This window comes from Pristiophorus japonicus, chromosome 1 (assembly GCF_044704955.1).
Source record: "Pristiophorus japonicus isolate sPriJap1 chromosome 1, sPriJap1.hap1, whole genome shotgun sequence".
Classification (NCBI taxonomy): domain Eukaryota; kingdom Metazoa; phylum Chordata; class Chondrichthyes; family Pristiophoridae; genus Pristiophorus; species Pristiophorus japonicus.
Genome location: NC_091977.1, coordinates 88,246,189 through 88,271,517, shown reverse-complemented (window position 1 = coordinate 88,271,517; position 25,329 = coordinate 88,246,189). Strand labels below are relative to the sequence as shown.

At 47.6% G+C, this 25,329-nt stretch overlaps 1 protein-coding gene across 2 annotated transcripts in view; it reads right to left on the bottom strand.

Moving 5' to 3' along the window:
• slc27a6 (solute carrier family 27 member 6) overlaps positions 1 to 11,560 on the bottom strand; it is a 145,003-nt gene extending 133,443 nt beyond the window's left edge. For both annotated transcript variants that reach the window (XM_070881613.1, XM_070881623.1), the window contains exon 1: positions 10,859 to 11,560. In XM_070881613.1, the coding sequence (XP_070737714.1) occupies positions 10,859 to 11,339 (481 nt within the window). In that variant the 5' untranslated portion in view covers positions 11,340 to 11,560. The remainder of the gene's footprint in view (positions 1 to 10,858) is intronic.
• Positions 11,561 to 25,329: the final 13,769 nt, after the last annotated feature.

Below are 25,329 nucleotides of genomic sequence, written 5' to 3'. Positions count from 1 at the left end.
GGGGGAAGGAGATGGGGGGGAAGGAGATGGGGGGGGAAGGAGATGGGGGGGAAGGAGATGGGGGGAAGGAGATGGGGGGAAGGAGATGGGGGGGAAGGAGATGGGGGGGAAGGAGATGGGGGGGAAGGAGATGGGGGGGAAGGAGATGGGGGGGAAGGAGATGGGGGGGAAGGAGATGGGGGGAAGGAGATGGGGGGGAAGGAGATGGGGGGGAAGGAGATGGGGGGGAAGGAGATGGGGGGGAAGGAGATGGGGGGGAAGGAGATGGGGGGGAAGGAGATGGGGGGGAAGGAGATGGGGGGGAAGGAGATGGGGGGGAAGGAGATGGGGGGGAAGGAGATGGGGGGGAAGGAGTTGGGGGGGAAGGAGATGGGGGGGAAGGAGATGGGGGGAAGGAGATGGGGGGGAAGGAGATGGGGGGGAAGGAGATGGGGGGGAAGGAGATGGGGGGGAAGGAGATGGGGGGGAAGGAGATGGGGGGGAAGGAGATGGGGGGGAAGGAGATGGGGGGGGAGGAGATGGGGGGGAGAGGAGATGGGGGGGAGGAGATGGGGGGGAAGGAGATGGGGGGGAAGGAGATGGGGGGGAAGGAGAGGGGGGGAAGGAGAGGGGGGGAAGGAGAGGGGGGAAGGGAGGGGGGGAAGGAGAGGGGGGGAAGGAGAGGGGGGGAAGGAGAGGGGGGGAAGGAGAGGGGGGGAAGGAGAGGGGGGAAGGAGATGGGGGGGGAAGGAGATGGGGGGAAGGAGATGGGGGGGAAGGAGGTGGGGGGGAAGGAGGTGGGGGGGAAGGAGATGGGGGGGAAGGAGATGGGGGGGAAGGAGATGGGGGGGAAGGAGATGGGGGGGAAGGAGATGGGGGGGAAGGAGATGGGGGGGAAGGAGATGGGGGGAAGGAGATGGGGGGGAAGGAGATGGGGGGAAGGAGATTGGGGGGAAGGAGATGGGGTGGGGGGAAGGAGATGGGGTGGGGAAGGAGATGGGGTGGGGAAGGAGATGGGGTGGGGAAGGAGATGGGGTGGGGAAGGAGATGGGGTGGGGAAGGAGATGGGGGGGAAGAAGATGGGGAGGAAGAAGATGGGGGAGGAAGAAGATGGGGGGGGGGAAGGAGATGTGGGGTGGGGGAAAGGAGAAGGGGGGGGGAGGCTGAACGGGCCGGGCCCGAGACTTCAGGCAGGGCCCGTCCCCAGCACCAGATTTGCAGGTAGGTGGCGTTGGGTCGGGTCGGGTCGGGGGGGGGTGGTGGAAGGGAGGTCGGTTCGGTTCGGGTCGGGGGGAGGGAGGGAGAGGGAGGTCAGGTCGGGTGGAGGGAGGTCAGGTCGGATCCAGTCCGGGGGGCGGGGGGGGAAGCGGGAGTCGGGTCGGTTCCGGAGGCGGGGGGGGCGGCGGGGTGGGGAAGCGTGAGTCGGGTCTGGTCCGGGAGCGGGGGGGGGGGGGGGGGTGTGGGGGGAAGCGGGAGTCGGGTCGGGTCTGGAGGCAGGGGGCGGGAAGCGGGAGTCGAGTCGGGTCGGGAGGTAGCAGGAGCTGGCCGTGGGAGTAGCCTTATTCACGCAGCCCCAGTGAGGCCATTCGGCCAGGGCTAGGGGCTGCGTGCTTCGGGCCCCTCCCACAGTTTCGGGCGCCTGGACCTACTGCACTTGCGCGTCCACTGTAGCGCGCATGTGCAGAGGTCCCGGCACTGTTTTCAGCGCAGGGACCTGGCTCCGCCCCCTACAGCTCCTGCTGCGCCGCGCCGAGGGCCAGAGGACCTGCAGGAAGGTGGAGAATCTGGAGGGTTTTTTTAGGCGCACTTTGTGGCGCGAAAAACGGGCATCCAGGTCGGGACTGCGCCGTTCTAGGCGCAGCTAGAAATTTGGGCCCAAAAAGTGTGCAGATTTGCTTAGACGACGCACACCTGACTATGCCCCCCTGACAGCACCTTAACCCACCCACAGACACACTTATTTAAGTGAAGAAAGATTTTGTGATCACAGTTAAGAATGTCATTGTTAAAGAAATTGAACATTTCTATATTTTCACCCAATTATAGTTAGTATTAGGAATTCCACAGAAGAGCAAACTACATGAAAAATAAATATTCCCCAGCCTATCCAATAATGTGCCTAAATTCCAACATAGAAGAGCACCTTCTACTGCATTAGTATTACATTTATATTTTCCAGCATCACTTATTTTTATGACTGCACTTGGTGAAGTTGCCCTGAACAGATTTTATATTGTGTGACAGTGCTGGTGGCTTCCAATGTGGATCTCGTGCAGCCAGTGGCAACCCCAAAGTAAAGCTGACTGACTCAATAAGGCCAACTCCAAGAAGACCTGGTTTAAAAAAAAAAGTATTTCCTGGTTAAAAAAGTGTGTCTTTTTGGTAGCTAGCTTTAGTGAATCCAGCAGCTTTATTTTGGAGGCTGATGCTAGCTCTACAAGACCCATCCATCGGAAGCAGGCTGTACTAGCATGGCACTTAAAGCAGTTCAATTGGGGTCAGGTTTTTGCTGTAGAAACCAAATAATTTGAATTTAAAAATCTGTATACCATGGGAAAGGGAAGGTTCATTGCTTTGAATTGTGCTTCATTCAATCCCAGAGGGAGATGAAAGAACCATGGCATCAAATCTCATGGTTCGATGAAAAAAGAAACCAACACATGAAACCAAACACTATTCAGGCACCAAATACTTAGAATGATCTGTGATGCTCAGTTGTATTGTATGACATGACATGCAAATCTCTTTCTTGTGGGATTGAGTAGTTTTATTGTGGCTTTAAGTACTCTTTAGTTTTAAATAAAAACAAATTGTGCTTTTCCACTAAACCATTCCAATTGGACAAAAAGAAAAAAACTGTAAACACTAGAGATTTGAAATAAAACTTAAAAATGGTGGAAATATGCAACTGGTCCATCTGCATCTGGAAAGAGAAAAAAATAATTGAATATCCAGTTGTAGATCTTTCATCAGAACTAATGAAGGTTTCATACCTGAAATATTAACTTATCTTTTCTCTTTACCATTGCTGATTGACCCATAATGTTTTTTGTGGCATGTTCTAGTCTTATTCAACTCGTAGGCAAACCAGTTGGATCATAAATGGTTGGTCTATCTGAATATATACTGACACTGTCTTCCTGTAATTACTTTATTTGTATAGCAAGTAATAACTACATCAGTATTACAAAACCCTAACAGGAAGGTATGATATTTAGCTGAGAAAAGTAATGATGAAGTGGTTCCTAAAGGTTTCCTGAAACCCAAACTGGATTTTGATACAAGATAACTGTGATTTGTTTTTGAATCCATGTAATTTATTTTGGATAGGGTTTGCCCAATTCCCTCCCCTTGCTTCTCTCTCGAAGGCACTGCTTATTGTTGCTCTTCAGTATCTTGCCCAAGTAACCATCTTTCACATGCAAGCCTGGTGGATGTTGGCAAGGTAATTTAACTCTGCCAAACCCGATCCTGCCCTTGATCAACATCTACATGAACTCACTTTCCAACAGGTATTGTTGTATAGTTATCAGGAGTAAAAAACCCTTGCTGAATTTAGGAGCAAATTGCAATTCTGTACAACCAGCTCAGCTGACATCAACTAGCTCAGCACTGGCTGAGAATTGAACCTCAGGACCTTCTAGTTTACATAACTTAGTTACACATTGCATTCACCAGCTGACCTATCATTTGCATACTAATTTACTTTTCTGTTTGGTCTATTAATTTTTGCTTTCTGTGATTAATTTATCTTCTACTGATGATAGCTGTCATGTAGTGTATGTTTTTGATGTGCAGAGATTTACATAAGAGCATAAACCACTGCAAAGAGTTAACAAAAATTTTTATTTCACCACAGTTCCCAATATTAAATAAGTTATAAAAGTGATAATTTGGGCATTGAAAAGGGATTTGAATGCAGAGAACATTCAGCTGGTGCCACGATGCATAACCCATTACATAAGTTAGGACACAGATTAAATACTTTTCATATTGAAAGGTTCTATTATATGCCCCATTTATATGGAAGTTTTTATGAAGACCAGGACTTCTTGATCACTTTATCAAAGAAAACAAGTTTGTTAATACAGTACCCAATTTTGTGGACCATTAAATGATACGGTCAGAAGTATAGCTCTTCCCATGGAGTTCTGTCAGTAACCATGGGCCTTGTTATATTCAATACATGTCTCACTTTTGCAGAAGAAAAAAAATAACCTTGAATCCAAATTAACCCATTCCCTTGAAACCTTTCTCATGTATAGTAGCTAATAAAGCAGGACTCACTTGCTGCTTATAGACTGGTAAAAATATGCAAATTTTTATAGGCCTGCATCAAACCCTTCTTCGGCTTTTAAATAAAATTACTGTAGCACTTTGTATAACAAGGCTTTTACAAAAAAAATCAGTAAAGATTGTTAACATATTTGCGAGTTACTGGGGCAATGTTTTGTTATTTATTTGGCAGCATATCTATGAGGCATTAACTGAAGAACGGATCTGCTGGAAGCATGACAACACTGTGAATTGTTTTTAGTTTACAATCCTAAATGAGTAGAATTGAAGCTGAGCTTAAGCTTCCAATGACTACTGTCACAGTTATTTTATCAGGTTTGTACCAAGTTGGGAAGAGAATTACTGAAGTTTATGGAAAAAAGTGCCCAATACCTGAAAACGTTTACTATAATATTTGAATAAAGATCACGGTTGTACACGTACAATTTGGGAATGGGTTGGCGGAGACATGATAGCAGGATTGTAGATTTCTGAAAAATGAAAGTAAAGTAATACCACCTTTAAAAAATACCTATTCATTAAGAAAACTTTTGAATTAGATAACGCTTTAACATTTTAAATGTTTTTAAATTTAGACATGAACATAGTATTTTTCAGGCAACAAAAATAAAATTGATACTCAGAGTAAAATAAACAGATTAACTCGTCATTCATCTTATTGCTCTCTGTGGGACTTTGCCAATCCAAATGGTTGCCCTGTTTGCCTAAGATCACTGCATTTCAAAGTAATTGTTTTGTTGTATAAATGCAACAATTTGATATAAGTATAAATGCTGTGTGGAGTTTAGAGCACAGAAACTTCTGCACAGGCAAGGGCAGTATCACCATTACTGGACTTCATTTTCTTTTCCCTGGCTAAAAATCAGATATGAATTCTAATTAGAAATGTCTAAAGTCTTACGCAATAAAGTGGGTGAATTGATTTAGCTGAACTTTTACAGTTTTTTTTCAAAATACAGATTAACACTCTACCCTTTAAAATCTCATCATGAAAAGTCCTCCTTGGGATCTCTGGGTCCATTCGTTTATTGTGACTAGATAGGTCAAATTCTCCATTTTGTTACACAGGATTCCAGGACTTTTATCTAGATTACACCCCATCACCAATGGAGAAGATTATTAGAAAGAGAATCATTAACAAAACACATTAGAAATGTTGTGTTCAGGTAGCAGTGGAGGAAGGTGTTCAAAGCCAAGTTGTTTGAGCTAGTACGTGGCTAAATTAAGTTTATGTGCAAATGCTACATACATATGAAAAATAGCATTTGCCAGCATAAAAACTATAAACACATCTCAAATATAAATAAACATATAAATATTACAACAATTATGAGTGGGAAATGTCATGTAATTTAAAAAGGAAAAGGATAGGTTTTTGAAAAGGGATTTGGGGACAAGGTAAAGAAATGGGATTAGAGTGAATTACCCCGTTTGAAGAGCACCAGCACTGGCACTGAAGCAGTGGGCTGAATGGCCGCCTTCCGGGCTGTAATTTGTGTGTTTCACTTGACATGGTTTGGAATGCACTAGCTGAAAGGGTGGTGGAAGCAGATTCAATACTACCATTCCAAAGGAAATGAGATATATACTTGAAAAGGAAAGATTTACAGGGCTATGGAGAAAGAACAAGGGATTGGGACTAATTGGATAGCTCTTTCAAAAGCTGACAGCCATGACGGGCTGAATGGTCTCTTTTTTTTAACTACAAGATTCTATGATTTCATAACACTATATAAAAAGTGATTCATTGCAATATATTCCAGAAATGTATCATTCTCCGGCAACCACTTATAGCTGACCCTCCAAAATTGAAAGTAGCATTAGAAAAAACATAAATTAAAATTACTTGGCTTCTGAAATTTTTCATTATTTACGAACCATTCAACAATGACGGATAGGAAAAGACCCACAGGTAATACAGCCTGTCCCACACAACTACAATGGCTTTTGCATCACAATATGTACACTCTCCACCCCACCTGAAGGTCATGTGATCTCCTGGAGAGATGAAAAACAAGTAAAACTCAGGCTAATTAGGGGGAAAAATCTGGAAAATTGCTCTCCGACCCCTTTAGGCGATTTGGGGTACAGATTCACAACTTGGGGGTACAGATAAACAAATCACTAAAAGTAGCCACACAGGTTACTAAGGCCATAAAAATGCAAACAGTGCACTGAGAATTATTTCTCAAAGGATAGAACTGGAAAGCAGAGAAGTTATGCTAAATTCGTATGGAACCTTGGTTAGACCATACGTGGAGTAATGTGAATAGTTCTGGTCTCCATATTATAAAATGGATATAGAGACACTGAAGAAAGGTCATCAACCTGAAACATTAACTCTGTTTCTCTCTCTATAGATGCTGCCTGACCTGCTGAGTGTTTCCAGCATTTTCTGTTTTTATTTATGTTAGAATGTGGAACTCGTTACCACAAGGAGTAGTTGAGGCGACTAGCATAGATGCATTTAAGGGGAAGCTAGATAAACACATGAGCGAAAAAGGAATAGGATATGTTGATGGAGTTAGATGAAGAATGGTGGGAGGAGGCTTGCGTGGAACATAAACACCAACATGGATCTGTGGAGCCGAATGGCCTGTTTTTGTGCTGTAAATACTATGTAATACTAATACGCTGTCTGTAAAAACCTATTCCTGATTTTCCTTCTAGCTGATGTATCTCCCTTTAGGCGATTAAAACTGCAATACTGCAGAAGTCATGCCACGTTATCAGCTTTCCTCCTGGATTCATCAAAATCACTACTGAAATCCAAGTGCAACACTAATGGTAGTAAAGTACTAATGATCGGCATATGAAATTTCGTATTATTTCCATTTGACTTATGAGAAACACTTACAGATTGGGTTATGATTGGAGATAGTATTTGGAGCTGTGGTGATCACAAGTTTGACACCAATACAGGTAGTGTTGGCACCAATCTAAGGTGGGTGATTTAAGGTATTGGTCAGTCATCGGTCATAGGCAGTCCCTCGGAATCGAGGAAGACTTGCTTCCACTCTAAAAATTAGTCCTTAGGTGGCTGAACAGTCCAATTGGAGAGCCACAGTTCCTGTCACAGGTGGGACAGATAGTCATTGTGGGAAAGGGTGGGTGGGACTGGTTTGCCGCATGCTCTTTCCGCTGCCTATGTTTGATTTCTGCATGCTCTCGACGATGAGACTCAGCGCCCTCCCGGATGCACTTCCTCCATTAGGGCAGTCTTTTAATAAGAACATAAGAATTAGGAACAGGAGTAGGCCATCTAGCCCCTCGAGCCTGCTCCGCCATTCAACAAGATCATGGCTGATCTGGCCGTGGACTCAGCTCCACTTACCCGCCCCTTTGCCAGGGACTCCCAGGTGTCAGTGGGAATATTGCACTTTATCAGAGAGGCTTTGAGGGTGTCCTTGTAACATTTCCTCTGCCGACATTTGGCTCGTTTGCCATGAAGGAGTTCCGAGTAGAGCGTTTGCTTTGGGAGTCTCGTGTCTGGCATACGAACAATGTGGCCTGCCCAGCGGAGCTGATCAAGTTTGGTCAGTGCTTCAATGCTGGGTATGTTGGCCTGGTTGAGGATGCTAATGTTGGTGCGTCTGTCCTCCCAGGGAATTTGCAGGATCTTGTGGATACATCATTGGTGGTATTTCTCCAGTGACTTGAGGTGTCTACTGTACATGGTCCATGTCTCTGAGCCATACAGGAGGGTGGGTATTACCATAGTACATTAACGCAGATGGACACAAGTTCAATTTTTCCTATACAAGCTGAACCTCCCTTATCCAGAACTCCCTTATCTGGAACCACCCCTCATCCAGAACCATTTCTGGCCACCGGGTGGTGCATGCGCAGAACTTCAACATGAACAAATTGAACAAATTGAAGTCCTTCCTCACTGCCGACTCCCACAATCGCTGGCCTGACCCTGTGATCCACCGCCCCTCCATGATCTCTCTGCCGCTCTCCCAGTCCCAAGCCAGCCAGCCCTGATATCCCTTTGCTCAGTACTTGTATCATCTAATTTAACATGACCACATCTTGTCCGGAAAAATCCCTATCCAGAACAGGCCAGGTCCCGAGGGTTCTGGATAAGGGAGGTTCAACCTGAGGTGAATGATCAGCCATGATCTTATTGAATGGTGGTGTAGGCTCGAAGGGCCGAATGGCCTACTCATGCACCTATTTTCTATGTTTCTATGTAGTATATTGGTACAAATGCACAAAAAAAAGCCTAGCATACTATTATCATGATAGAAAAACAAGTCAGTATTATTTATCAAACACAATCTATTCTACAGATATATGATGTGAATATGTTTAAGTGGAACTGTTCCCTCAGGGGTGGGCGGGAGCGGGTGGTGGGAGGAGATATAGCAGCGAGCAAGAAAATTATGAATAACAAACAAAAAAGGCCATCCAAAAACCTTTGCCTAGACAGTGCCTTTTGAACAGTTAATCCTTTTAATGCATTGAATTTCTGTTGTAAATTCAACTTTGTTCACTTTATTAAATGATTTGCTCCAAGGGCCTCTTTTAGCTAAAATGTAAGGAATTTTGAACTAATTTATTTTGACTGAACAAATTTGAGCTGCTGATCACACCAATTTCTGTAAAGTTATGATTATAGGTTTACACAAATTGATGCACTTAGTACTTTATCTTAAGATAGTAAAGCATATTGTGAGCACTACATTCAAACCCCCTACACACACCTCTTGTCAAAAAAAGTATATACATTCTTTACCAACATAGTAAAGAAGTGAGAAGTGTAAGTTTTCCAATTGTGTTAGGAACATAGGAACAGGAGTAGGCAATTCAGTTCCTCAAGCCTGTTCCATTATTTAATTAGATCATATCTGATCTCTATCTTAACTCCATCCAGCCGCCTTGATTGTATAACTCTTAATATTCTTCAATAACAAAAATCTATCGATCTCTGTTTTGAAATTTATAACTGACTGAGCCTCAACAGCTTTTTGGGGACGAGAGCTCCAGATTTCCACTACTCTTTGTGTGAAGAAGTACTTCCTGTCATCAACCCTGAATGGCCGAGCGCTAATTTTAAGGTCATGCCCCCTTGTTCTGGGCTCCCTCACCAGAGGAAATAGGTTCTATCTACCCTATGAACTCCTTTAATGATCCTAAACACCTCAATTACATCATCTCTTAATCTTCAATATCCAAGGGAATAACAAGCCTAGCCTATACAAGTACTGTTACCAGTTGTGTCAACCTTGGCTCAGTAATGCTCTCGTGACCCACTCCATGGATGATATGCAAATAATCATCAACCACTTTGCAAAAGCTTGTCTGCAATTTTTCATGACTATCAAGTTTAAAAAGATAGTGGTACTCTTCCAACTAGCCATTTTAAAGTATTACACTGCATCTATCATCATCAATGGTGACCACAATCTTCAGGCTATAGACAGACTGACCGTGTCTAGAAAAGTCCATTTGGATACAGAAACATCCTACACAAGCACCAAAGCCAGCTTAGCATTTGGTAAACTCTGTGAACATCAGCCCGCAGACCAAGCTCAAAGTATACAGGCCTGTTGATCTGAAAATCCTGCTTTATGTCTGTGAAGCTTGGATATTTCTGTACTGTAAATTCTATGTAATATATGCATGTCACATTAAACAACAGAATTACTTTCATCTAAGCTGCGTGAGCTAACTAATGAAGATCAGATGGTAAGACAAGATCCCTGACACAGAAGTTCTTAAAAAAAAGAATAGATGTTCTCATCATAAAGGCATGGCTACACTGGTCAGGTCTGCAAATGTCTGATGAAGTAATCCAAAAGAAAATCTTTTATGGCATATTAACAATTGATCAGTGATCTCATGGTGGTCAGCAAAAGAGATATAAAGTCTGTTTAAAAGTGACTCTGAAACAGTGCAAATTAGACATCCATAAGTGGGAACAATTTGCTCAAGAAAACAAGGTGAAACTCCTACTATGAGGCCCAACAAATTTATGATGCTGAATATAAACTGCAGCTGATGAAGTCTCGCCTGAAAAATTAAGTTCCCAATCCACTGTTCACTCGGTGGACGCTCATTCTGAGCAAAAATCGCTCTCATCAGTCAAAAAACTGACTGCAGGAAATAGGATGATATTTTGGCCGTGCCCTTCAATGTTGAAGTACAAACGAAGGAACGAGTAGCAATCTGAGTCAGAAGGTCATGGGTTCAAGCCCTACTGAAGAGACTTGAGCACATAATCTCGTGTAACACTTCAGCGCAGTGCTGACATACTGCTACATTGTTGGAAGCTCAATCTTTTGGATGGGACGTTAAACCAAGGTCCTGTCTGCCATCACATGTGGATGTAAAAGGTCCCATGACATTATCCAAAGAAGAGCAGGGGAGATCACCCTGTGTCCTGGCCAACATTTAGACCTCATTCAACACATCACCAAAACGTATCTGATCACTTGCCGGATTGCTGTATGTGGGCAGATTGGCTGCTTGCACTGCAACAGTGACGAACGCTTCAAAAAGTACTTCATTGCCTGTCAAGCGCTGTGGGCATTGGGTGGAGGTGAAAGGCGCGATATAAATGCAAGTTCTTTCTTACCCGCTCCCACTATCAGCGTCTTGGCACCCGAGCTGTCGAGGCAGTGCAAGAGGGACCGTACGCGGAGGTTGGTGTTGAGGAAAGCCACGGCACAGCCGAGCTTGGACAAGCCGAACCAGACGCACACGAAGTCGGGCTCGTTGCTCATCAGCAGCGCCACCGTGTCCCCCGCTCTCACGCCGGGCTGGTGCTGAAGGAAGACGTGAGCTACTCGGTTGCTTCTGCTATCCACGTCCCGGTAAGTGTAAGGCCGGCCCTCGAAAAGAAGGAAGGTTTTGTCGGGGTTTGCCTGCGCCTGGTGCGCGAAGCGGTCCAGGACGGTGAGCACCTTTTTGGTGAGGTAAACATTTAAAAGCCTGAAGCCGAACTTGCTGGCCCTCAACACGAAGCGCGCGTCCTCACACAGATAGGGAAAGGTGAGGTTCAGGAGAAACAGCAAGGCGATGGCTCCCGCGACCGCTGCTGCGGCGACAGCTAACATTCTTCCAGCAGTGTCTGGCCACAAGTATTGGCACTGGTCGGAAGGAGCAGGATTAATCTGCTTCTTTCTCCGCTTCTTCAGCGTCCTGGATTTCTTCGGTGGCCTCCCTCCGCCAATCCTCACTCCGTTACTCTGCACCACCTACAATGTGGAGTGATTTTTTTTTCTCTCTCCTCCTAAAGTTTCAATAAATGACAAGGGCTGTGCCCATACAGTGAAAGGGAAATGTTTTGGAGCACCAAATAAGGCGGGACATCCTGCATTGCTGCTGCTGCCTTTTGTAATAAATGTCCAGCGCTGGGGATTTTCGTGCATGGTGTACACAAGGCAGGTGCAGTGGGTTGGTGGCCATCCGATGGAATTGGCAGGGCGCCCAGGCCAGTTTTGTGGCCGGGCCTAATTGAAATTCAATCGGTGAACTGCGAGTGCTAATAAAGAAAGACTTGCATTTATATCGTGACTTTCACGACCTCAGGACGTCCCAACGCGCTCAACAACCAATGAAGTACTAAGAACATAAGAAATAGGAGCAGGAGTAGGCCATACGGCCCCTCGAGCCTGCTTTGTTGAAGTGTAATGTAGTAAATGCGGCAACCAATCTGCGCACGGCAAGTTCCCACAAACAGCAATGTGATAATGACCAGATAATCCGAGGGTTTTTAGGTGTTGATAATCCGGGGGTTTTTAGGTGTTGATAACCTGGCGGTTTTAGGTGTTGGTGAGGGATAAATATTGGCCAGGACAACTCTTTCCCTCTTACAGGCAGCAGGTGCCCAGATACATTTCTCAACAGCAATTGAGAGGTGGGAGAACTCCACTGCTTATCTTCGAAATAGTGCCATAGGATACTACCACTGAGCCACAGCTGACAGTAGTGCTCTCTATAGGCAGCTCGCTATTTGGGAGGACAGAATATCCAGCAGGTAGCCACTACTTAAAGGCAGCCTGATGTACCGTAAGTGGTAGGTGCGCTTTTTGATGATGTATAGTGGACAGCAATATTCTGGAGCAGAAGGCAGCATGCCTTCAGCCAGGGATCCCAGATACTCTTATGCAGCGGAAGAGGTGCTCATAGACCCAAGTCAGCAGCAGGCAGCAGATCTTCTTCCCCTCTGATGGGTGGCAGGAGCCTAGACAAATTTCTCAGCAGCAATGGTGAGAGGTGGCTGAATAGGTAAATGTCTCAATTATTGTTCTGAGAACTTCAGTGCAGGAAAAAAATTAACAACCTCATCAAGTCTGCTAAGGTAAGACTTCTCTTATCTCTCTTGCTCTGTGCACAGCTCTGCATACAGGTCTATCAGATCTCCCATTCCCCACTTGCCATGCTTCTCCCCCAATCAGAACAGGACACTTCCTTGCACCTCCTTCTGCTTGCACTCAAAACCTGCTACTGCCCTTACAACTATTTTCCCCCCTTGGCATATTCTGCTTCTTGTGTTATCATGCACACTATGCTAAGCTGCTACATCTTGAAAACCCTTCAACAGAACACAGACTAATGCACTTCCACTCTTCTTGCAGGAGAAGCTGGCACAGATCAGAAGGCAGCAAATGAGAACAGGAGGAGGTCCTGCGTTTACATAGGCACCAGTGCTAATGGATGAGGCTGCCATTGACATCAATAAGAGACAGAGATTGACAGATCTACTCTGGAAATACCCAGGCTGCAGGCCACACACAGCGGGGTGTTCGGGCATCTTACCTTCCTTTTCTCTTTCCACTTAATTATTTCATTCACTTACTCACATACTTAGTATGATAGCATGTCGGTGCATTGCATGGCCACTTATCTGCTACTCCTTGCCTTTGTCCTTATTTGCTAACCCTTGTCCCTCTCCCTTTTTTCTAGGTCATTCAGATGACTTGGACCTTGCAGCCACGCAGACTGAGAGAGAGAACCTCTCAAAGATGCACTGTTACTTTCTCTGACCCTTCCAAGCACCAGCACATATATATCAGCACTCCGTATGGAATAGATAGTGAGTTCGAAGGATCTGAACTGGGTGATTTATTGATTCAGGGACAGGATCAACTGCAGTGGAAAGGACAGCCCAGGAAACAGCCCACTGGAGGGCAAACTCACGTCCTAAAATGTCAAAAATGGTGGAGGAGTCCACTATCAACTTGTATGGCGTTCAGTCAACCATGAGCATGTGGTGACCTCAATGGATGGTGTAACTGGGCCCTCCCTACAGGAGGTTGTGTCACCAGTAGTAGTAGTATATATCAGCAGAACTGGTCTCCAGTCGTCCTGGTTAATCCTTGCCACTGGATAAAGGCCTAGCTCTGTCAAGCCGGTGTGGTGGCTCATGTGCAACGGTCACCACAAGTTAAAAAAATCCACGCACAGGCATCTTCCACCCCTTCAACTGGAGTTCAGAACTGGAATATCGGGTCCTTCATTGAAACATCTGAACTCATGTGGAAGTAAGTCATCCTCGTTCGAGGGACCACCTATGATGATGATGATATCAGAGGTGCTCATCGTGGCTCTATTCAGGGTCTGAGCTCCACCATCTCCTCCAACAAGACCTGTAATCAGAACACAGAGTTCTCCGAGGATTGTAGGGTTCTAGGAGGTTAGCAATTCATAAAGCTACTGGGGCTGTTTGAAGTAGTAAGGCAACTACAATGCAGTCAATGAGGCCATGGATAAGGGGAAAACCTGCCATCTGTGCGAACCCCAGAGCTCTATTCTGTTGCTTACAGTTGAAATCAGGACTTTATTTCCCTGCTTAATGCAAACATGAACTTCAGACTGACTGATGTTGTTATTCCCTTTGACAGACTGAAACGAGCTGGCTGCATAGAAGTTCAGGCTGCAGTGACCTCGGCAATGTTGTACTAGCTGTGACAGTTGATTACAGGTCTTGTTGCATGAGGTGACACAACTCTCTTAGAGCTCCTTAGATAAGTGCAGCTTATCAGAGAACTGTAGGTATGTTGTCCTGGGCCGATAAACTCTGTTAGCAGAGAAAGGATTCCTGCGTGCACGACTCTTTCTATTTGCTTTCCCTACGACTATTAACTATTTGCTCCACCCTCCTGCAGCTGCTGCTCCGTCTCTTTTTACAAGAATGGAATTGCCAGGATCCCCATGAAGAAAAAAGTGCATTGCCAGAAGATTCTTAAGATCTTAGAATATTCTACATCACTGCAAATATTTTGAAATCCTTTTAAGTAGCAAAAACCATAAGGTAATTCAAGCAATGAGTATCCCAAACCTTTCCATTGTTTTAGCTGAGAGCAGATAAATATTCCTTTAAAATATCACTGGAGTATCTCCACGGACTGCCCATGGTTTGTGGACAGGAGCAAGAACTGTTGGCAGCTATGCAGGCAGAGGCAAAAATGGCATTGTGGGTCCTGTGTCCATCTGACCCTGATTAGCATATGTTCATTAAAACCCTGCCTGCACCTAGCAGGAGTTCTGGCCACCTAAATTGAGGTTTTCCCAAAATTTGAAATGGGCAGGTAACCAGTGTTCAGTTGGTGGTTCTGATTTCAGTGCCATTTTGGTCCCTCTACTGCCCCATGTTTAGGCACCAATGGGCTGGCAGTCGGCAAACATCACCACGTCCTCTGCACCACTTCTCTAAATTGCTTCCATGGTGTCTGATTGCATACATCAAGTCTTGGATGAGTTACAACATCCTCCAGATCAGCATCAGAAAGTGCAAAGCTGTTATCTTTAGCTTAGCCCCCCGCAGCTCTGCCAATGATTCTATCCCCTTTTTTGGCCATTCCCTCAGTCTGAATCTGAGTTGAGCTTTAAACCCACATCCTAACCATCACCACAGCTGCTGTCAACAACTTCTGCAGCATTGCCGACATCAACTTTTACCTCGGCACTTTTTTTTTCTGAAACTTGTAAAGGTACCTTGATCAGCTCTAGACTGGACTATTCAAACACACCATTTGCTGGTGCCTCATTCACTATCTTTCAACTTCTCCCATTGGGTGAAGGTGGACTGGACTGGGAAGGTATCCTGCCCCAACCCAAATACTCCCCGGCTTACCTGCTTATTCATCTACCAAAAGTGCACCTCAGCTCACTTTCTCACTCGCCAGTCTCACTGCCTCCAGTTCTTCCTGGCAAACCTGTTTCCCTGCCCATCTGCTTCCCCAGTGGTTCATAGAAACATAGAAAATAGGTGCAGGAGTAGGCCATTCGGCCCTTCGAGCCTGCACCGCCATTCAATAAGATCATGGCTGATCATTCACCTCAGTACACCTTTCATGCTTTCTCTCCATACTCCATGATCCCTTTAGCCATAAGGGTCATCAAATCACAGTCTCTGTTTTTAGTGACAGGCAGCTAATGGCAGCCCCCCAAACCGCCCCCAGCACCCCCCCCCCGCCCCGGACACACATCCTGCCCCCTCACACCTCACACCCCCGACACAAATCCTGCCCCCTCACACCCCCCCGACACACATCCTGCCCCCTCGCCCCTCACCCCTCCGACACTCATCCTCTCATCCTGCCCCCTCACCACCCCGACACACATCCTGCCCCCTCGCCCCTCACCCCTCCGATACTCATCCTCTCATCCTGCCCCCTCACCCCTCACCCCCCCGACACACATCCTGCCCCCTCACCCCCCCCGACACACATCCTGCCCCCTCACCCCCCCCCGATACACATCCTGCCCCCTCACCCCCCCCGACACACATCCTGCCCCCTCACCCCCCCGACACACATCCTGCACCCTCACCCCCCGGACACTCATCCTGCCCCCTCACCCCCCCGACACACATCCTGCCCCCTCAACCCCCCGACACACATCCTGCCCCCTCACCACCCCGACACACATCCTGCCCCCTCACCCCTCCGACACTCATTCTCTCATCATGTCCCCTCACCCCTCACCCCCCCGACACACATCCTGCCCCCTCACCCCCCCCCGACACACATCCTGCCCCCTCACCCCCCCCCCGACACACATCCTGCCCCCTCACCCCCCCCCCCCGACACACATCCTGCCCTCTCACCCCCCCGGACACTCATCCTGCCCCCTCACCCCCCCGACACACATCCTGCCCCCTCACTCCCCCCCGACACACATCCTGCCCCCTCACCCACCCCCCCCGACATACGTCCTGCCCAACCGCTCCCCCCCCCCGACAAGGATAGACGCTTGACCAACTCAAAGGGATAATGGTATCTCGATGGAATAGAAGTCATTTCTGAAGATGTTCTACCTGTGTTCAAATAGCAAGGGTGAGTGTCCGGAGGCAAGGCGGGCGGGTGAGTGCCTGGAGGTGGGGCGGGGCTAGTGTTTGGGGGGTGCGGGGTGGTGAGAGTGTCCAGGGTTGTGGGGGGAGGAGGGTGTTCAGGGACGGAGCGAGTGTCTGGGGGGGGTGAGTGTGTCCGGAGGGGGAGGGGTGGTGTGACTGTTCGGGGGAAAGTGAGTGCGGAGTGGGGGGGGGGGGGGGGCGGTGTCCGGAGGGGATAGGAGGAGGAAAGTATTGGAGGGGGTGGGGAGGGAATGTGAGGGTTCAGGGCTGAGTGAGTGCCGGGGGGGGAGTGGAAATTAGAGCAGGAGTGTGTCTGGGGGGATGGGGGGGGCGTGCGAGTGTTTGGCGGGGGGGATGTGTGAGTGGGGGGTGGGGGGGGGGAGGAGGGAAAGATGAGGGGAGTGTCCGGGGAGTGAGGGGGCAGGATGTGTGTCATAGAAAATAGGTGCAGGAGCAGGCCATTCGGTGCTTCGAGCCTGCACCACCATTCAATAATTCATGGCTGATCATCCACCTCACTACCCCTTTCCTGCTTTCTCTCCATACCCATTGATCCCTTTAGCCATAAGAGGACACCCCCGCCCTTGCCGCCCGCCACTCCGCACTCACTTTCCCCCGAACAGTCACTCACCCCTTCCCGCTCCGGACACTCACTTCCCCCGGACACCACTCACCTCCCCCAGAAACTCGCTCTGCCCCTGAACACCCCCCACGGACTCTCACCACCCCGCACCCCCCAAACACTAGCCCCGCCCCACCTCCAGATACTCACCTGCCCGCCTTACCTCCGCACACTCACCCTTGCTATTTGAACACAGGTAGACCATCTTCAGAAATGACTTCTCTTCCCATCGAGATACCATTATCCCTTTGAGTTGGTCAAACATCTATCCTTGTCGGTGGGGGGTGGGGGGGGTGCAGGACGTATGTCGGGGGGAGGGGGAGGGGGCAGTATGTGTGTCGGAGGGGTGACGGGGCAGGAAGTGTGTCCGGGGCGGGGGGGGGTGCGGTTAGGGGGGCTGCCATCAGCTGCCTGTCACTAAAAACAGAGACTGTGATTTGCTGCCCCATAAGGCTAAAGGGATCAAGGAGTATGGAGAGAAAGCATGAAAGGTGAATGATCAGCCATGATCTTATTGAATGGCGGTGCAGGCTCGAAGGGCCGAATGGCCTACTCCTGCACCTATTTTCTATGTTTCTATGAACCACTGGGAAAGCAGATGGGCAGGGAAACAGGTTTTCCAGGAAGAACTGGAGGCAGTAATTATGGCGAGTGAGAAAGTGAGCTGAGGTGCACTTTTGGTAGATGAATAAGCAGGTAAGCCGGGGAGTATTTGGGTTGGGGCAGGATACCTTCCCAGTCCAGTCCACCTTCACCCAATGGGAGAAGTTGAAAGATAGTGAATGAGGCACCAGCAAATGGTGTGTTTGAATAGTCCAGTCTAGAGCTGATCAAGGTACCTTTACAAGTTTCAGAAAAAAAAAGTGCCGAGGTAAAAGTTGATGTCGGCAATGCTGCAGAAGTTGTTGACAGCAGCTGTGGTGATGGTTAGGATGTGGGTTTAAAGCTCAACTCAGATTCAGACTGAGGGAATGGCCAAAAAAGGGGATAGAATCATTGGCAGAGCTGCGGGGGGCTAAGCTAAAGATAACAGCTTTGCACTTTCTGATGCTGATCTGGAGGATGTTGTAACTCATCCAAGACTTGATGTATGCAATCAAACACCATGGAAGCAATTTAGAGAAGTGGTGCAGAGGATGGGGTGATGTTTGCCGACTGCCAGCCCATTTGTGCCTAAACATGGAGCAGTAGAGGGACCAAAATGGCACTGGAATCAGAACCACCAACTGAACACTGGTTACCTGCCCATTTCAAATTTTGGGAAAACCTCAATTTAGGTGGCCAGAACTCCTGCAGGCAGGGTTTTAATGAACATATGCTAATCAGGATCAGATGGACACAGGACCCACAATGCCATTTTTGCCTCTGCCTGCATAGCTGCCAACAGTTCTTGCTCCTGTCCACAAACCATGGGCAGTCCGTGGAGATACTCCAGTGATATTTTAAAGGAATCTTTATCTGCTCTCAGCTAAAACAATGGAAAGGTTTGGGATACACATTGCTTGAATTACCTTATGGTTTTTGCTACTTAAAAGGATTTCAAAATATTTGCAGTGATGTAGAATATTCTAAGTTCTTAAGAATCTTCTGGCAATGCACTTTTTTCTTCATGGGGATCCTGGCAATTCCGTTCTTGTAAGAAGAGACGGAGCAGCAGCTGCAGGAGGGTGGAGCAAATAGTTAATAGTCGTCGGGAAAGCAAATAGAAAGAGTCGTGCACGCAGGAATCCTTTCTCTACTAACAGAGTTTATCGGCCCAGGACAACATACCTACAGTTCTCTGATAAGCTGCACTTATCTAAGGAGCTCTAAGAGAGTTGTGTCACCTCATGCAACAAGACCTGTAATCAACTGTCACAACTAGTACAACATTGCCGAGGTCACTGCAGCCTGAACTTCTTTGAATCCAGCTCGTTTCAGTCTGTCAAAGGGAATAACAACATCAGTCAGTCTGAAGTTCATGTCTGCATTAAGCAGGGAAATAAAGTCCTGATTTCAACTGTAAGCAACAGAATAGAGCTCTGGGGTTCGCACAGTTGGCAGGTTTTCCCCTTATCCACGGCCTCATTGACTGCATTGTAGTTGCCTTACTACTTCAAACAGCCCCAGTAGCTTCATGAATTGCTAACCTCCGAGAACCCTACAATCCTCGGAGAACTTTGTGTTCTGATTACAGGTCTTGTTGGAGGAGATGGTGGAGCTCAGACCCTGAATAGAGCCACGATGAGCACCTCTGATATCATCATCATCATAAGCAGTCCCTCGAAAGAGGATGACTTACTTCCACATGAGTTCACAGATGTTTCAATGAAGGACCCAATATTCCAGTTCTGAACTCCAGTTGAAGGGGTGGAAGATGCCTGTGCGTGGATTCTTTTAACGTGTGATGACTGTTACACATGAGCCACCACACGGGCTTGACAGAGCTAGACCTTTATCCAATGGCAAGGATTAACCAGGACGACTGGAGACCAGCTCTGCTGATATATACTACTACTGGTGACTCCTGTAGGGATGGCCCAGTTACACCATCCATTGAGGTCACCACATGCTCATGGTTGACTGAACTCCATACAAGTTGATAGTGGATTCCTCCACAATTTTTGACATATAGGGCGTGAGTTTGCCCTCCAATGGGTTGTTTCCTGGGCTGTCCTTTCCACTGCAGATGATCCTGTCCCTGAATCAATAAATCACCCAGTTCAGATCCTTCGAACTCGCTATCTATTCTGATATATGTGCTGGTGCTTGGAAGGGTCAGAGAAAGTTCTCTCTCTCAGTCTGCATGGCTGCAAAGTCCAAGTCATCTGAATGAACTAGAAAAAGGGGAGCGGGACAAGGGTTAGCAAATAAGGACAAAGGCAAGGAGTAGCAGATAAGTGGCCATGCAATGCACCAACATGCTATCATACTACGTGCGTGAGTAAGTGAATGAAATAATTAAGTTGAAAGAGAAAAGGATGGTAAGATGCCCGAACACACCACTGTGTGTGTCCGGGGGACGGGGGAGAGGGGGTGTCCCCTTACGGCTAAAGGGATCAAGGGGTATGGAGAGAAAGCAGGAAAGGGGTACTAAGGTGAATGATCTGCCATGATTTTATTGAATGGTGGTGCAGACTCGAAGGGCTGAAAGGCCTACTCCTGCATCTATTTTCTATGTTTTCTATGACACACATCCTGCCCCCTCACCCCGGACACTCTCCTCATCCTTCCCTCCTCCCCTCCCGCCACCCCCCTCTCCACCCCCGCACCAGCACTCACACATCCCCCCCAAACACTCGCACGCCCCCCTCCCCCCAGATACACTCCTCCTCCTATTCCCCCCCCCAGTACTCCCCCTGCCCCTGAACCCTCACATTCCCTCCCCCCCCCAATACTCTCCTCCTCTTATTCCCTCCGCCCTCCCACCCCCACACCGCACTCACTTTCCCCCGAACAGTCACACATCACCTCCCACTCCGGACACATCCCTCCAGACACTCGCTCCGCCCCTGAACGCCCCCCTCCCCCCCGGACACTCTCACCACCCCGCTCCCCCCAAACACTAGCCCCGCCCCGCCTCAGGACACTCACCCGCCCGCCTTGCCTCCAGACACTCACCCTTGCTATTTGAACACAGGTAGACCATCTTCAGAAATTACTTCTCTTCCCATCGAGATACCATTATCCCTTTGAGTTAGTCAAGCATCTATCCCTATCCCTATCCCACTCTTCTTCTCCATCTAATTCCTACTCCTCTGTAACATAATGTGCATACATGGGCCAGCTTCCATACGTATGCTGATGAAATCCAACTCTCTCTTCCATTGATCACACAATCTCTTCCATTCTGTTAGACTGCCTGTCAAATCTGAAGTCATAGATGATTCAAAAGTTCCTCCAATTGACCATTGAGAAGGCCACAGCCATTATCTTCAGTGCCCACCATGAATTATTCTCCCTTGCAATTGACTCCATTCTATTTCTCATATAGCCTGAACCAGGCTATGTGAAACCTTAGCATCCTGCTTGACCCAGTGCTGAACTTCAAACTTCACATTTCTTTCCTTTACTAAGACCACTTAATTCCATCCCTGCAACATTGCCCATCTCTGCCCCTAACCCAGCCCGTCTACTGTTGAAATCCTCATTTGTATTTTTGTTACCTCTAGATTTGTTTTCTCTATTGTCCTCTTTGCTGGCCTCCCATCCTCCACCCTCTATAAACTTCAACTTGTCCAAAACACAGGCACTCATATCCTATCTCACAATAAGTCCGACATGGCCACCCCCCCATTCTCACTGATCTACACTGGCCCTCTGTTCGGAATCATCATAAATTTAAGATCTTGACCTTACCTTCAAATCCCTCCATGGCCTCACTCCACTGCCCGCTGCAACTTCTTCCAGCCTTAAATCACCTCCTGAACCTTTTGGTCTTGTAATGCGGGACTTTTATGAATCCTTTCCTCCCTTCTCCAATTTAAGGTGGCAGCAACTTCCTGGTGGCACAGCAGATAAATTGGATGTTTTCTCCGCCAACTATTGTCAGAATGTTCATCTGTAGTGATTTCTTACCAAAGCATTCTCTTGTGACTTCATTGTGGCTCACGATTTCATTGTGGCTTCAACTTTACATATTGAAGGCTTGTAAGGAATGATTCAGTCTGGTGATGCTACAAGGAAAGGTGTCCAGAATTTTTGGGACACTGACTTACAGATCCTCCTGGACAAGACCTGTCAGAGGGGAGATCGCCTACTGGGCTCGCAGGGAAGGAGGCTATCAAAACAGCACAGATTCAGCAGAATGATACCAGGGTTTAAAGATTAAATTCTGAGGATAGGTTGCATAAACTTGGTTTGTATTCACTTGAGTTTAGAGGATTGAGGGGTGAACTAGTCGAGGTGTTTCAAATGATAAAGGGATTCGCCAGAATACCTGCAGAGAAACGATTTCCTCTGGTGAAGAATCCAGAAAAAGAATGCATGATTTAAAAATATTAGAGCCATTTAGGGGTGAAATCAGGAAGCACCTTTTTGCACAAAGTTTACTGGAAATCTGGAACTTGCTCCCCCAAAAGGCTATGAATGCTGGGTCCAATGAACCTTTCAACAATGAGATTGATTGATGTTTGTTAGGTAAGGGTACAAGGTATATGCAGTAAAGATGGGTAAGCCAGATTGAGGTACAGATCAGCCATGATCTAATTGAATAGGCTGCATAGCCTACTCCTGTTCCTAAGTTCCTAATTCTGTTGAGTTGTATTTTGTGTCTTTTAATGCCCTCGTTACAATTTTTAAATTTTTAACTTTAACTCAACTCTCTCAAAAGCTTGATCCTTTTTACAGGCCTGTAACTCTGTGACCTGAATTTAAATTGTACAATCTAAGCATGAGCAATGTATCTAATTTTCCAAGATACATCAGTATCATTTAGTCAGCTATACTGATACAATATTTTTCCTCAGGTCCTAGCATTTTTTGTCTGCTAACTTTTCTTTAAATAATCTTGAAAAATGAAGATAATTTTGAAAAGCTTTACTGGGGTAAAATTTATATTTAGGGGCCAAAATTGTCCCTCCCGATAAGGCCTCTGGCCGCCTGAAAGCAGTGGCCAATGGGCGGTGTGGAATGGCCGCCGATTTGTGGCGGACTGGCCGACGTACCTAGAATTTCCCTCAGTGCTTTTTGCTCCACTTCCGCCCCACTCCTGCAGATGCATCCTTAACGACGTCATCAGAGCGCCAACGGCAGCAGCTCCACCCCGGAAGGAAAATTCTTCTGGCATCCTGTCGGTGCCTCTGACAGTTTTTTGGGCGGGTGCACAGTTCCGGCTCAAGACCGCCAGCGGCCTTTAAAGGCGTGTTGCGCGTATCTCCATTTTTTTTGGCCAAGAATTTTTCGGACTTCTCACAAGTTTGTCAGTTGCCCTTTTCAGAGCAGCATTGAGTGCTAGTGGGCTAGGGTCCTCAATCTGTACTACACAGAGGTCTCATTGTGGAGGTTGTGCTTGCGGAGGCAATGGGCTCAGTGCTGGCAGCAGAACGCCTCCTGCACATTGTGCGCGACAGGGAGGCACGCAGGGGAAGGCGGCGCCATCGTTAATGACTCCAGGGGCAGCGGGCAAGTGACGCAGCAGTCATGGCTGCCGAACATGTAGAAGGCCATGGAAATGGTGGCAGACCTCAACTCAGAGGTGGCCCAGGAAGGACCTGCCGTCTGACCCCCCCGCACCAGCTTGTGGGTAAAATCAAAAGAAGGCAGGATGCACATGAGGCAGATGCTTGCCAGTAGCAGGCTGCAGAGGGCGAGGAGCAGCAAGAGCATGAGGGAGAAAGCAATGATGCATCTGCCATCGGAAGACCCGACCATAGACGTGGGGGAGAGAAGGCCCTATCGTGCAAGGGTCGACAGGCAGTAGTTTTCATTCATGGACCTGACAGATGACCAATATCTCCATAGACTTCGATTCCGGAAGGACATCTTCAAGGAGCTGTGCAATCTCTTGCAGCCAAACCTCCAGCTTCAGACAAGGCTGAGCACAGCTCTGAGCATCGCAAGCAAAGTGACCATAGCACTCAATTTCTACGTCATTGGCTCGTTCAGATCTGCTACAGCAGACATAGCGAACATTTCTCAGTTCGCCGTGCATCGCTCCATCCATCAAGTGACAGATGCTCTCTATAAGAGAAGGAGTGACTACATTTCCTTCCTGATGAGCAGGGAGTACAGTTGGAATGGCAGACCGGATTCATCTGCGTTGCAGGCTTCCCCAGGGTTCAGGACACCACAGACTGCACCCATGTCGCATTGAGGACTCAACAAAACATCCTGAGATGTTCAGAAACCGAAAGGGATTCCACTCACTCAAGGTCCAGCTAGTGTGCGACCACCACCGCAAACTCATGGCAGTTGATGCCCGTTATCCTGACGGTAGCCACGATGCTTTCATCCTGCGCCAGACCAGTGTGCCCGGCATGTTTGCTGGGCCAAACTAAGATTGCGGCTGGCTCCATGGAGACAAGGGCTACCCACTGTGCACTTGGCTGCTGACTCCCCTTCGCAACCCCAGGACTGCTGTGCAGCAAGCCGGCAATGATTCACTCAGCCACCAGCTACTTAATTGAGCAGTGGATCAGCATCCTTAAGCAGAAGTTCCGTTGCCTGGATTGCTCTGGTGGAGTGTTGCAGTACTCTTCCAAGCGGATCTCCCTATTCATGGACATTTGCTGCATGCATCACAACCTGGCAATCATGAGGGCACAACCATTGGAAGACGAACTACCAGTACCACCTGAGGAGGAGGAGGCGGAGGTGCAGGAGGAAGACCAGATGTGAGTCGCCGGCCATGCAGGAGGCGGCGCCGCCATCCAAACCCTGCAAGGGAAGTGCAAAACTGGCTCATTGCTAATCATTTCTGATGAGTTCATGCCAACTTCACCCTTCATCTTTCCATCTCCATGGCCATCCCAAAGAGCCCTTTCACACATAGAAACATATAAAATAGGTGCAGGAGTAGGCCATTCAGCCATTCGAGCCTGCACCACCATTCAATAAGATCATGGCTGATCATTCACCTCAGTACCCCTTTCCTGCTTTCTCTCCATACCCCTTGATCCCTTTAGCTGTAAGGGCCATATCTAACTCCCTCTTGAATATATCCAATGAACTGGCATCAACAACTCTCTGCGGTACGGAATTCCACAGGTTAACAACTCTGAGTGAAGAATTTTCTCCTCATCTCAGTCCTAAATGGCTTACCCCTTATCCTTAGACTGTGTCCCCTGGTTCTGGACTTCCCCAATATTGGGAACATTCTTCCTGCATCTAACCTGTCCAGTCCCGTCAGAATTTTATATGTTTCTATGAGATCCCCTCATCCTTCTAAACTCCAGTGAATACAGGCCCAGTCGATCCAGTCTCTCCTCATATGTCAGTCCTGCCATCCCGGGAATCACTCTGGTAAACCTTTGCTGCACTCCCTCAATAGCAAAAATATCCTTCCTCAGATTAGGAGACTAAAACTAAACAGCATATTCCAGGTGAGGCCTCACTAAGGCCCTGTACAACTGCAGTAAGAACTCCCTGCTCCTATACTCAAATCCCCTAGCTATGAAGGCCAACATTCCATTTGCCTTCTTCACCT